Source organism: Sphaeramia orbicularis, chromosome 17 (genome assembly GCF_902148855.1).
Source record: "Sphaeramia orbicularis chromosome 17, fSphaOr1.1, whole genome shotgun sequence".
Taxonomy (NCBI): Eukaryota; Metazoa; Chordata; class Actinopteri; order Kurtiformes; family Apogonidae; genus Sphaeramia; species Sphaeramia orbicularis.
The window spans coordinates 33810661-33825125 of NC_043973.1; the positions used below are offsets into that span (position 1 = coordinate 33810661).

Sequence of the window (14465 nt, forward strand, 5' to 3'; positions counted from 1 at the left end):
TCTCTGGCATGTAAGCTGACTAACTCAGTGTTTTTCAACCTTGACCCCACGTGGGGTCACCTGGAATTTCTAGTAATTGATTAAAAAAAAACCCAAAAACTTACTAATAAAAATATATATGGTGAGTTGTGACACAATCCCAATCCATACAAGACAAACTGTGGTTGTGAAACTGCAGCACTGTGGTTCTGTTTCTATGTCAAATGTTCATTGTGGTCAGTTTCAGATGCTGCAGCTCTTTCATAATTCATAGTTTCAGTTCTTGTTTGTTCAGTATTAATTGTCCTCCTTGTAAATCACAGCTGGACTGACTGAACATATCCTGACCCTTTGTGCAGTAATCTACACCTGGATTTACTGCCTCTGTCCACAATAATAGACATTATACAGACTAAATATCCTCTAACAATAATGTTCATTTGCAACATAGTATAGCAAACTATTACATGATCAAAAACAAATGAATTTTAGTGAAGAAAAAAAGTCTCTGTTTTGAATGTCTGGGGTCCTCAGAAATTTGTGATGTTAAAATGGGGTCACAAACCAAAAAAGGTTGGAACCACTGGACTAACTTCTTTGCATGTATTATACTTATTTGAGTAGGTATTTATAAGCACTTCAACATTATGTGTAACAAAATTTGGAGAAATAAAATTTGTAGGTGAAAAATGTCAAATTACTGCTCAGTAACATGTGGACTTGAAACAAACATTTTTTTTACGCTTTACGCAAACATTCAAAACATGTGGCTCTCCACAGAAACTGATATCAAGTCGAACAAAACCTTTTAGATATTATGTTCAGCTATGCTGAAAATACATTTTGGAGTAAAATATTGAAAAGTCTCTGTTTTATTGACATGAGAATGTGTTAACATGTGGACAGGTTACCATAGTAACACATAGATGACTCTTACCCATTGTATGCATCACCCAAAATATATCAACAGATCATTGCTGTCTGAAAGTTTCACTCAAACATCTGAATTATAAGTAACTGGAAAATTAAAAATTGGTATTTTTGTGATAACATCTGGACAGGACCTTTGAAGCAACTCACAAATGTTCAAACTCATAAATATTAATAATATTCACAAAATAATGAAAATCTAATACTTGAAACTTAATCATCTCTATAATCAACAGATTGAATAAAGTTTCAATTTTTTTAGATTTAATTTTTAGTGTGAAATTCGCGCCATGGCTCTGTTGTACAACGGATACAATAGAGTGCTGTACTGTAATAGAGTATTATACAATAGATGTACAATAGATAAAATCGGTTGTTGCTTTGTGGTATTTTAGTGGTATTTTAAAAAGGATAACAGTTCCATAAAATACAGATCTGTAGCTAAAAATGAGCCCAGTTAATAAATGATGTGTGTAAATGTACTGTTTCATGTTGATCGGACCCTACAGCCACAGCTGCACCTCGTACATCATCTCAAGCACAATCATCAATATTGAATGAATGACAAAAACATACAAATGCTAATATTATACATTATACTCAGCAAAACTTCTGCTTATTTTTTGGTGTGTCTTCCCCTGAGGGGGTCGTAGTGAGCTGGGAAAACAGCTGTTAAATCTGATATGTGATCTTATGTAAGTCACTACAGATGTGGTTTGACAGCTGAACTCGCTCTGACTAGAATGTTGTTTGACCGTCCAATCAAATGACGTGAAAATTCTAACGTCATTGTACACCTGCTGTATCACCGCTGTGTTGGTGACATGACATCTGACTGCTTAAAGCAACAGGTTCACTGTCCTGTATTTGAAGCTACAGATCCTGAACTTGATTCTACAAGACTTAAGGTGGATTTATTTTACCCGGTAACACATGATGGCTGAAATATGATTGGACAAACTCTAGCATACAGATACAGTAGCAGTGAGTGGCTCATCTGACTGCGTTTAGGACGGAAAAGTTCAGGAGATCCTTTGTTCCTACAGCCATTAAACACTTAAACAACCCTCCATCTCTCCTTCCCATCCCCAAGAAAGACTGGATTATGTGCACAAATTATTTTAGTTTGTTTGATTTTAAGCTGTTGTTATATTCTGGTACTTTCTATATTGTTACAGAACTTTTATATATATATATAACTGTACATACTTGCTCTGCTGTTGTGATTGTGGATTTTATGTGAGCTGTTGGACCCCATGAATTTCCCCCATGGGGATAAATAAAGTATCTATTCTATTCTATTCTATTCTATTCTATTCTATTCTATTCTATTCTATTCTATTCTATTCTATTCTATTCTATTCTATTCTATTCTATTCACTACTAGAAGCAACGACCAAGACAAAAGCAAGAAGAACAGACTATTGGGAATAATTTAATACATATTCATGGAATTTATTTGTTTGTTTTTTCATCTATCTATCTATCTATCTATCTATCTATCTATCTATCTATCTATCTATCTATCTATCTATCTATCTATCTATCTATCTATCTATCTATCTATCTATCTATCTATCTATCTATCTATCTATCTATCTATCTATCTATCTATCTATCTATCTATCTGAGAAGCCCACCACTCTGAACTGGAGATAAATAAAGTATCTATTGTATTGTATTGTATTGTATTGTATTGTATTGTATTCTATTCTATTCTATTCTATTCTATGCATGTTTTAGATGTATTCCTCTTCTTACACACCTGATTCAGATGTTCAGCCTATCACCTGTTAACGACCATCAGGTGTGTTAGAAGAGGGAAACACCTAAAACATGCAGGATACTGGCCCTGGAGGACCAGGACTGGACACCCCTGTTCTAGACCACCTCTCCAAAATCCTCAGCTTTCTCCTAAAAGTCTGAAGTGTCCCTCCCATCACTTTAAATATTGCCAAATAAAACAGCAGAGGTCTTTTTCTGCACGTTCCGCAGGCTTTTTAGCTTCATCAACTGCGTATCCATCATATGCAGAACTGTATAAAAACAACTTTTGCTGCTGACTGGGTTTGGCATTTTCACTCACCCGTTCACTTCTGTTCATGCGACGCTCGGAGGAAATGTGAGCAACACAGAATGTCCCTGAACTCAGTGAGACCGTCACAGAGCAGCGCTGGGTCACTGTCCCTCGTTGGCCCTCCATCCCTGCAGACAGTAATTGCGTTTCTCACAACCACATCCAGGCTGGAAGTGCAGGACAAGTCTCATCTCTGTGGTATTTTGGACAATGATGAGTGAATGGAAGTGAAAACTGAGTTTAAAAATAAAGTCTTCCCAGAAAAGGTTGGAGGTTAATGGGATACAAATCCTTAATGCACACAGTTTGTTTATCTAACTATGAAATCAGAGGAAAAAGCTGAGAACAGGCACTGTGCTCAGTCAACTGTCACTTCATCAACTGAAGAATAGAAGGCAGAGGATTTCCCTCCAGACTCTTACTGCTGTGCATTTACTCGCTTAAAGACGACGGATGTGTTTCACTGAGAGCGCACAGTGAAAAGACTGATCACTTAGCGGGTAGATGGAGTTTGTTCACGCACCAGTGGATCTGCACCACAGCCATTTTTACCCCCAAAGACATGTCACTCTACTTCCTCCTCCCTGTCCTCATTTTTCTCATTCTTCTTCGTTGTTATTCCCCTCATTTCCCTTTTGAAACCACCTCCTTTTCCCTTCCATCTGCTCGTCTAACTTTTATTCCTGTAATAGTGTGTCTGTCTGTAACCTGATGACCTCACTTTTCCAGATCTGGGGTCTGTAGCTGCTCAGACTGAGGTGAAGTTAAAAATAAGCTTCAGGTCCTTTCAAAAAAACAAGGTCATCTTCACTCTGACAGCGAATGGAACAATTACAGTAAAGCCTTTGCCTTGTTTACAGATGGGGCCATGCAACAGTAAAGATATGAGAGAATGGAAGAAGGAGGGATTCTGGAAAAAAGGCAATAAAAGACAAAAGTTTATGGAAAAAAAAACACAGATAAACCACAGTGAAAAAACAAGTGGTTCCAGACACAAACCCCGCCCCTTGCACATATTGGAGCTTATTTTGGCATCGATCCAGCTGATGTCATCGTGTCTCTACATGTGCTGATGTCATCGTGTCTCTACATGTGCTGATGTCATCGTGTCTATGCATGTGCTGATGTCATCGTGTCTATGCATGTGCTGATGTCAGCATAGACACATTTCACCCATTATAAGTAAATGGGGAAAAAAAGATTTAAAAAATTCATAAAAAGTGTTATCTTCGACCTACTTTTCCCAAAACGCAATCACATCTGTTATGGGTCACTGGTAATCCATAAACCCAGTTAGTATGAATTCAACCAATAGTTTTGCTGCTAAAGTGTGTAAACCAAACCAAAAACAATACCCCTAGCCTCCCCTTGGGGGGGGGGGGGGGGGCAAGGGGTAAAAATGCCTATGTGTGGTTATAATTTGCTAAAAATAAAAACCTAATGACTTTAATAATAATAATAATAATAATAATAATAATAATAATAATAATAATAATAATACATTTTATTTATATAGCGCTTTTCATAGAACTCAAAGACACTTTACATGCAGCAGATAAAAACAGAAACAGACATATTAAAATAAATTAAAAGCAGGTGCAAAAGGCAGGTGTATATAAAACTGTTAAACATTAAGATTAAACATTAAAAGCAATCTTAAATAGAAGAGTTTTTAAAAGGGATTTAAAGGTGTTGGGGTTGGAGCAGTGTCGGATAGAAGGTGGGAGGGAGTTCCAGAGGGTTGGAGCTGCGATGGACAAAGCTCTGTCCCCCCAGGTTCGGTGCTTGGCTTTCGACTTTTCCCTTGTACTGTCTATTTCTTCTCAATGTTTAAAAAATGAAAAACAGAATAATAGAACAGCTATGACAGAATAAATCACATATATTGATTTGTGATGTCAGAAAGTGATGCGCACACATGTTCTTTTTACTTTCGACACGTTTACTCTTTTCCTCCCTTGCTTAGGCTTTTTACGAAGCAGAAGTAAATCGAACCGACTCTGCAACAAAGGACCAGGCTGATAGTCCTGTTTGGAGCTGTCAGACCTCTAGGTCAGAGTTTGGACCTCTGCAGGAGCCAGCATCGCTGTCTGCAACAATCCTGCAGTTTTCCAAGGGATTCTGAATAATGAAGACATCTGCTACACCACCTAAAACAGGGCTGTCAAACTCAGTTTATTCCAGGGGCCACATTCAGTCCAATATGATCTGAAGTGAGCCAGACCAGTAAAATAATTACAGCGAAAAAGGAAAATGACATTATGAAAGTGTTTACGTCTACAAAGTTTCCTTAAAAATGTGAATATCATGAACAACCTGAAGTGTCCTAAGAAATATAAGTGCAGTTTTAAGAATATTCTACTTCAGTTTATCATTTACACATGTGCATTTCAACTTACAGATCACAGTGGATCTACAAACACACTGAACATTTAATAACAGGCAGAGTATTGTTAAAATTACACTCACTTCTGTTAACATATTTCCGGTTGTTTATATTTGTTCAGATTATTCACATTTTGTGTGAAAGGATAGTTTGTAAATTTCAACATTTTCATGCAATTTAACTTTTTAACACTAAAGCAAAGAGAAAAATTTGGAGTTGTCATTATTTATGTGTTATTATGATAGTGTTTTACTGGTCTGATCCACTGGAGATCGTATTGGTCTGTAAGTGGAACCTGAACTGAAATGATTAATGGCTTCATAGTAAAGTTTTCATTCACAAACTCATCCCACGGACTCTTTGGCAGGCTGGTTTTGGCCGTATGTTTGATACCTGTGACCTAAAATATCTGATTTATCCTGTTTATGTCATCCAGTTTGGTTCTACAGATTAACCCAGGTCTGTCAGACTCATGTTAGTTCAGTTCCACATTCAGTCCAGTTTGATCTGCAGTGGACCCAACCAGTAAAATAATAACTGTGAAAAAAGAAAAATTATATTCTGATCAGGTTTACATCGACAATGTTTCCTTAAAAATCTGAATAACATGAACGTCTTGAATTGTCTGAAGAAAAACAAGTGCAATTTTAACAATATTATACCTCTGTTTATCAGTTTATCATTTACACATGTGTGTTACAATCGCACAGATCATTTAATAACAGGCAGAATATTGGTACAATTGCATTTACGTTTCTGAAGACACTTCTGTTTGGTCATATTTCTTCAGCTTATTCACATTTTATAAACATTTTCATCTAATTTTACTTTTTTACACCAATAAATCAAAGAGAAAATTTGGGGTTGTCATTATTCATAGCACAGGTGTCAAACATGCATCCCGGGGGCCAAATCCGGCCCACCAAAGGGTTCAGTCCGGCCCTGGGATGAATTTATGAAATGCACAAATTACACTGAAGATATGAACAATCCTTTTAGTTCAGGTTCCACATTCAGACCAATTCAATCTGCAGTGGGCAGGACCAGTCAAATACTATCAGAATAACAGAGAAATAATGACAACTCTAAACTATTCTCTTTGTAAATGTAAATATTTTCATGTATTTACACTAAAACAAAGTATAATTTTGCAAAAAAATGTGAATAACCTGAACAAATATGAACAACCTGAAATGTTTTAAGAGAAGTAAGTACAATTTTACCAATATTCTGTCTGTTATTAAATGTTTTGTGTGTTTGTAGATCCATGGTGATCTGTCAGTTATAATGTACATGTGGAAATGATAAACTGAGGCAGAATATCATTAAAATCACACTGATTTTTTCAGTTTGTTCGTGTTATTCACATCTTTTGAAAGGAGAGTTTGTAAATGGAAACCTGTTCAGAATGTAAATGTACTTTTTTTGCTGTAAAACAGATAAAAGTTTGGAGTTGACATTATTTCTATATTATTCTGTTATTATTTGACTGGTTCGGTCCACTGCAGATCAGATTGAGCTGAATGTGGAACTGAACTAACAGGAGTTTGACAGTCCTGGTTTATAGGTTATTCTGATCATATTTTACTGGTTCTGACCCACTTGAAACCTAATTGGACTGTATGTGTCTGTATGTGGAACCTGAATTAAAAGGATTTTAATACCATTGACCGTTAATATCTTTAGTTTAATTTTTGCATTTCACAAATTTATCCCAGGGCCGGACTGGACCCTTTGGTGGGCTGGATTTGGCCCCTGGGACGCATGCTTGACACCTGTGGATTAAAACATTTCCACTCAATGAGAAAACAGATGTATTGTTGAGTATATATTTATATAAATGCATAAATGTGTTGTTTTCCTTTCCTATCTGGGCCTGACGTTACTAGGTTTATTTTCATAGATATTTTCCAGGTGGTCTTATGTCCCAGCAGCAGGGATGTTTGGGAGAAGGGCTGCGTTTTACTGAGCTCACTGTCTCCATTCATCTATTGCTAAAAAGCCTGGTTGACTGTTCAGTTTGCCAACAGCACTTTTGTACCCATTAAGGCCCATGCTGAAGCGCTGGATGCACTATTTTAAGAAGCAGTTTGTTTGTTTAGTTTCTGGAGGGTGGAGGGGAGGCAGTTTGGTGTTCGCTCTGTCTAAATCTGCCCTTCCCAGACCGTCCATCACCAAACCCCACCACTGTGCATTTTTATCTCCACATCTAAAACCAGAAAACACATGCAGCTGAAGATCCATGTATTTTAGATGGTGACGGTCCTCTAATAACAAATGCTGAAGTTTGGTTTGACCAACATATCCAGATTATAATGAGGAACATGCAGGGGTTGTTTCATAAATGCACCAAAATGTCAGCAGACAAAATTACAGTGTGTTTGAAGTAGACTTTCCATCAGCTGATATTTATCTGCCGAAATTTGTTTAAAAAAGAAAAGACCCAAACATCCACATATATCCACAAACTAGGGATGTAACGATTACTGGTATAACGATAAACCACGGGAAAATTCCTGATGGTTAGTATTACTGTTTAAATTCTAATTTTCATGATAACTGTGTTTGATTACTGCACTTTGAAAGAGACAGAGAGCGAGAGAGACTATCTGTCTATGAAAAAGAAACTCAAACAACTCAAACTTGATCTGGAAAATGGTCAAACAATGACCATAAGGTTCCATCTTTAATGCACATGTGTATGTTTTATGTTTACATGGTAATATTGGAATGTTTCTGCAACAGAAAGTACATTGTGCCTATTATATATATATATATATATATATATATATATATATATATATATATATATATGTAGATATATATATTTATTTTATTTTATTTTTTTTCAAAATCTAACTTGGTTAAATTATTTCAGTGTGTGTATTAGTACTTTTTGAACATTTTGAACACAATTCAACAATACCGTGATAATAATGATAACCGTCATAATTTCAGTCACAATAACCATGATATGAAATTTTCATATCATTACTTCCCTACCACAAACTGAGTCTGGAGCTACCACATTCTTCAGGTGCAGGACACAGTGTTATAAAACCAGCTTTGTTCCTGTCGCCGTCACTGAGCTCAGTAAAAAATAGTGACATTGCACTTTATTTACTTATTTAGTTATTTATCCTATTTCTTTGTTCTATTTATCATTGTTGTGACTTTTAATTTTTTAGTTTTATTTTATGTTTTATGTGTTTTTATCTTCTTGAGGCTTTTTTTTTTTTTGTTTCGTATTTTTATTGATGTGTGTACAAGAAAATGAAAGGTACATGCCAACACCATGGCACACTGATGTCTACATTAAGCAGGTTTGGAAACACCATTACTTTCAGATTTGCATATTTTGTAAGGAACAAATAACAATGAAACCTGACAATCAATACAATGAAAAGAATACTAAGACATAGTCAGAATAAAATATTTCAACTCGTGACATAAACATTAGAAAATAAATAAATAAGTAAGTAATAAAGAAAAAAAAAAAAAAAAAAAAAGGGAGGGGGAAGGGAATTACATTGTCTCAAAAAAAAATCCATAAACAGTTTCCATTAATTGTAGAATTTGTTCAAGTTTCCCTGTTTTGAATCTCTAATTTTCTCTGCTTTTAAACAGGACATGACCTCATTAGTCCATTGTTTGCTGGAAGGGGCTGTTGTAGATTTCCAGTTAAGGAGGAGGTGGTGTTTAGCGATCAGGGAGGTCAAAGTTAGTATTTTAACTTTTTTGCAGAGTCTTCTTGAGGTTTTTATCGTGTTTTATTGCATCTAGTTTTTATTTATTTGATCTTCTTTATTTATTTTATCCTTCTCCTTATCCATGCTGTTATACTGATGAATGGTGGAACACTGAGCACTTTTTGTCTGGACACTCGATCAAGTACCTGCTGAACATCAGGTTCAGTGTGTGTTTGGTTGTAATGCCAAATGCAATCACTCTGTCTGCCAAACAAATCAACCCACAGGTACAAATAAAGTAACCTTCAACCTTGAAGTGATGCCAAGGAAATCCTCTTTCCTTGGTACAGGAGGGGGGCAGAGGTTCCAGCCTTACGTAGGACTTTGTTCCATTGTTGAAACAGGTTGACTCTCACAACAAAAGGGTGAGGAGGCTCTTTGTCTAATGGCTTAGGGCGGAGGGTGCAGTGCGCCCAGTCCACCATGGGTTTACTGTCCAGGCGTAGCAGATCCCATAGCAGTGTGGCAACAAAATCAGTTGTACGGGGCGTTCCGAGCCGTCAGGGATCCCCACGAGATGTATGTGGTTCAGCCTAGAGCACCCCTCCAGATCTTCACATTTTTGCAATAAAGAGTCCAATTGGTTAGTTAGTGATGCTACTGTAGCCTGTAAGCTAGTTAGCTGGTTGTCATGGTCAGTAGCGGTGTGTTCAAAGCTTGCAATAGTTTGACTGTTGGCACTAATTTTCCCTTCCAACGGCCCAAGAGCCACCACAGTTTCTCTATGGATTGTCCCAGATATTATTTGCTGGAATTCTTTACCCGTGTGTGCACATGTTTTCCATCATTACCTCCATGTGCATTAACAGGTGGTCGTTAGCATCAGGCTCATCTTTAGCTTCGGGCTCAGGCGAGGAAGGAGGCTTGATGCGGCCTATTTTAGCCGCTCTGGATTTTCCTCAGGTTGCCATGATTACGCAAAAATTCTCCAGTAGACCAGGCCTGAGGAGATTGTAGATCAGTGTTTCTCAGCGGGGTTGGTACTGCCCCCCAGGAGGCTTTGGGACACCAGTGGGGGGCATTTGGAACGAGAAGGGGGCACTGAGACTGAAATGGGGCTATTAGTCTGCACTGTTATGTCAGTGGTGAATCACTGCCCCCCCCGTTCCTCCACAATAACGTATGTCACGGTACCCCCCCCCCCCCCCCCCCGCTACATTTACATTTACATTTATGCATTTGGCAGACGCTTTTTTCCAAAGCAACTTACAGGGGAAAACCAATCAAATCAATCAATCAATCAATCAATCAATCAAATTTTATTTGTATAGCGCCAGATCACAACAAAACTTCTCTCATGACACTTTACATGTAGGGTTGGTCAAATCCAGACTGAAGCCAATTTACAGAAACCAACAGAATCCTCCAGGAGCAAACACTAGGAGACAGAGGAGAGGAAACCTGCCCTTTAACAGCAGAAACCTGGAGCAGAGCCAGACTGAGGAGGATGGACGAGTGACAGGAGGAGAGAGAGGGTTAAAGAGAGAGAGTAAAGGAGGAGAAAAGAGAGAGAGAGATAGAGACTGGGGGAGAGGGGGAGAAGGGGGGAGGTAGGGGGAGACACATGGATGCAGTTGAGGATAAGTGAGTGATGACGATGAAGGCAGGAGAGAGGCAGGACCACCGCAGCAGGTCCAGAGATGATCCAGGGAAAACCTGTGAGGATCCAGGGAAAACCTTATTAATATGTTTAAAATGGAATGTGTGACAGTGCTAGAACAGGAGGTGGTCTGTGCAGAGCTGGGTCTGCAGGAGCTTCTTGAAGACAGGCAGGGACGCCTCTGTTCTGGTAGTGCTGGTAGAACGTTCCACCAGCGTGGAACGACCCATGAGAAGAGCCTCGTACCTATGCAACGTATAAGCTCGATCAGACCCACTCCCCCTGTTGGACAGGCAGGAGGGTCATGATTACATAAAGGGGCGTTTGCTCAAAAAAAGTTCAGAAACGCTGTTGTAGATGCTACTTAAAGCTGACGGTGCCAAGTAAAGTTTTAGAAAAAACCTGCAAAAATACATTTAAATGTCACGTTCCAGCAGAGCTACTGCAGACACGTCTTACATGCTCAACGCTCTACAGCACCCCCTGTACAACTGCTTTTAACTGAATCAGGATGAGAATAAACATTATAATAATTCAAATGACAAATACATATAATGGTATGTGCATTGGTAATCATAAATGTGTATCTTTATCCAGGTTATTATCAATGAATAATCGCAATTTTGGTTAAAGGAGTGTTCCCAGTTTGTAGTTTAAACAGGCCTGAGACTGTTGAGGTTATATTACAGAACTGTTTCTGACATTTACATGTGTGTGGTATTTCTAATATCCTTATTTTGGCCTAAATTTGGAAACTAGACTGTAATTAAACATGTTTATGGATCAGTTACATAAGAACTAATCTCTTTTGCAATTATCCTCAAGACTCAGCATCTTTTTTGCCTCATCTGTGCCCTAGATTCTAACCAATCCAGCCCTATAAATGTCTCTAAAGCGGACAGTAATCAGTTATTGGTGGACGATCGCTTTTTGGCATGACACCAGCAACGGCAATGAAAAACAGTACAGATGTTACGGGTCGTGAACGTGGTTTTCTGAAGAGTAATTTGAGGAGTCAGTTCATTCATGTATATAACCCTGCCCTGAACTGTGGTTAAATAGGCCCTGAAATGAGTGAAAGTGTGTGAATCATAGGTTTGTTCCACTATTTAAACAAATAACACTGCACCTCTGCTGACAGACATCCTGATGTTGCACATGATGTTTAGTCTTCTCACTATTTAGTTTAATGCACATGGAAACTGTAGAAGGACACGATCACTTCTTATTGTCTTTTTGATTGATTTTCCATCAAAAGTCATCATAGAATAGAATAGAATAGAATAGAATTGAATCGAATCGAATACATAGGTTGGTAGGTAGATGAAAGCAAGTTAAATTTCAGTTCCGTTTTCATGCTAGTGCAAGTGACGTTATGTGTAGACCACACCCCCCCCACTCTGACAGATCAGCAAGATATTGAATTTTATGAAAGGGCCCACAACGTTTAGCTTTCATGGGGCCCACAACTAGTAGCCCCCCCCCCCACCGACCAGACCAGCAAGAAAATAAATGAATAAATAAAGTAGAAAAGCACTCAGAGAGCACAGACCTCTGCCTTGGCGGAGGTCTGTGCTCTCTGAGTGTGCCCCCCCCCGATCACCACCAAAATGTAATCATTTGTGCCAGTATCAACATTTCCTGAAATTTTCATCCAAATCCGTCCATAACTTTTTGAGTTATCTTGCACATGGACAGACAGACAAACAAACTAACCAACGTCGGCAAAAACAGAACCTCCTTGGTGGAGGGAATAATTGAAGGATGTTGGGGTGGATGGACAGGTGAACCAAACAGGACTTAGTTGATTTTGAATTTCTGTTGGACATAAAACTTTACTGATGAAGCTCCTTTTGGTTTTACAGGTCCTGGCTGCAAAGGAGTATGGGATAGCATCGCGTGCTGGGATCGAGCTGAAATCGGCGAAACCGTCATCATCCCCTGTCCTCGAGTCCTTAAGACTGTATTTGGCAGAAATGGTAGGCTGTTCTTTCATCCATATGTGGAAATGTCCAGAATTTTACAGTCTTTAGAGAAAATCTGCTGCAGCTGCTCAAACAGTGTTTAGTGTTTAGTGTTTAGTAGAGGCATTGTGTCCCCTTTGGATCTGTCTGTCCTCAGTTCCACTCTGGTTTTCTGCAGTAGATTCCCTCCTTGTCCATCAGCCTTTTCCAGCCACTGACCAGATGGCACTTTGGATTTCCTCTGTGATCCGTACTCTGATTTACATTGATGACTAAACATTATGTAACCTCCCAGTGGCTGTTTGGGGCCGATGCTGCGCTGATGCCCCCCCCCCATCCCCCGTCTGAGACCGATCCAAATGCCCTGTTGTGACAACCCCCTCCTGTCACATTTTACAAAAAGAGGAAGGTCTCATTATGTAAAACAAGCAATTTGCATTGGCAAGAGCCTGAACCGCAGGTAGTCAAAATGTCCTAACCAGTTATTGGCAGAAATTCATCTTTTTTGGCATGTTTTTTTTTTCTCAGATTTTAGCCTCGTGTGACAGCATGTAATTTTATGCAGGAATGGGCCTTGTCAGAGGAAGTTCCTACTGAAGACATAATCAACAGTGGTGGGAAAAAGTTTCTGGACAGCCCATGCATTTATGATATATTGCATTAAGAATCTGTTTATGTTCACATTCCATTGGAAGTGACTGTACTGGTCTACTTTGTGGTTTGGCACCAGAGCTTGAAAAAGTGGCTTCATTTCATGCAGAACTGGCTCGACATCCTGCTTTGCTAAAAATATATTAGACAAGAAGGCAGATGTCTGAATGTCAGAAGGTGCTCAGTCAGCCTGTGCAGCCTCCTGCTCATAGAAGACCACAACTACTGTTCAGTTTCATGTAAGTGAAGAGGTCTGGAGGAAACAAGACCTCACCCACTTCTCTGGACTGTGTTTTAGAGCTGAAGGAAATCTGAGGGAAATCTATCAGTTGGTCGGTCGGTCTGTTTGTTTGTTTGTTTGTTACACCTGCATGACAAAACCTCTTCTCCCCAAGACCAAGCACCAAACCTCAGACAACCAAACCTTGTCCACTACCTCCTCCTGTCCTCTGGACCTGCATCCCATAAAACATCCCAGACTTCATAAGTCTTTCTTCTTTGTGGTTTATTGCTCATCACTGATGTTCTTGACATGTTTATATTATTCTGAATAATTTTGGATGGTGCGGTGGTGTACTGGTTAGCACTACAGCAGGTTCCAGGTTTGACTCTCAGTTGGACCAGAACCTTTCTGTGTTGAGTTTACCTGTTCTCCACACAGGTTTCCTCCATTTTTACCTTTAAAAAAAAAAAAACTGAAACAAAACAGGTCCATATAGGTTAATTCTACTGTCAGTGCCCATGGTGCTGGTGACAGTGCTAATGCTAATGCTAAAGCTATATTCTACTGTATGTATATTACAATGGGTAAAATGCAAAGACCAAATTTCCCAATATGGATAATAAAGCGAGTTCACCTTTTAATCTTAACCTTTTAATTACTAAGCCTGGTGCAATTAGCATTATCATTGTAATTATCATTTGTAATGGAGTTAGCCAATGTCAGCAAACAGCCAGGGACATGCATCACAGAGTGAGTTTAACAGATGCACGATCCCTTCAACTCACTTTGTAAACTCAGCCCTCCTGATGCTGGTCATGAGCACACACACATTCACAGGAAAAACACAGATTTGGCAGCAGGTGACCCTTCACCGGCATGGGCAGCTCTGAATCAGCCACATGCATG

The 14465-nt window shown here is 38.8% G+C and overlaps 1 protein-coding gene across 1 annotated transcript in view; it reads left to right on the forward strand.

The window, feature by feature from the left end:
• LOC115437385 (vasoactive intestinal polypeptide receptor 2-like) overlaps nucleotides 1–14465 on the forward strand; it is a 103964-nt gene that overhangs the window by 20872 nt on the left and 68627 nt on the right. The window contains exon 3 of the mRNA XM_030160612.1: nucleotides 12587–12700. Coding sequence (XP_030016472.1) covers nucleotides 12587–12700 — 114 coding nt within the window. The remainder of the gene's footprint in view (nucleotides 1–12586; nucleotides 12701–14465) is intronic.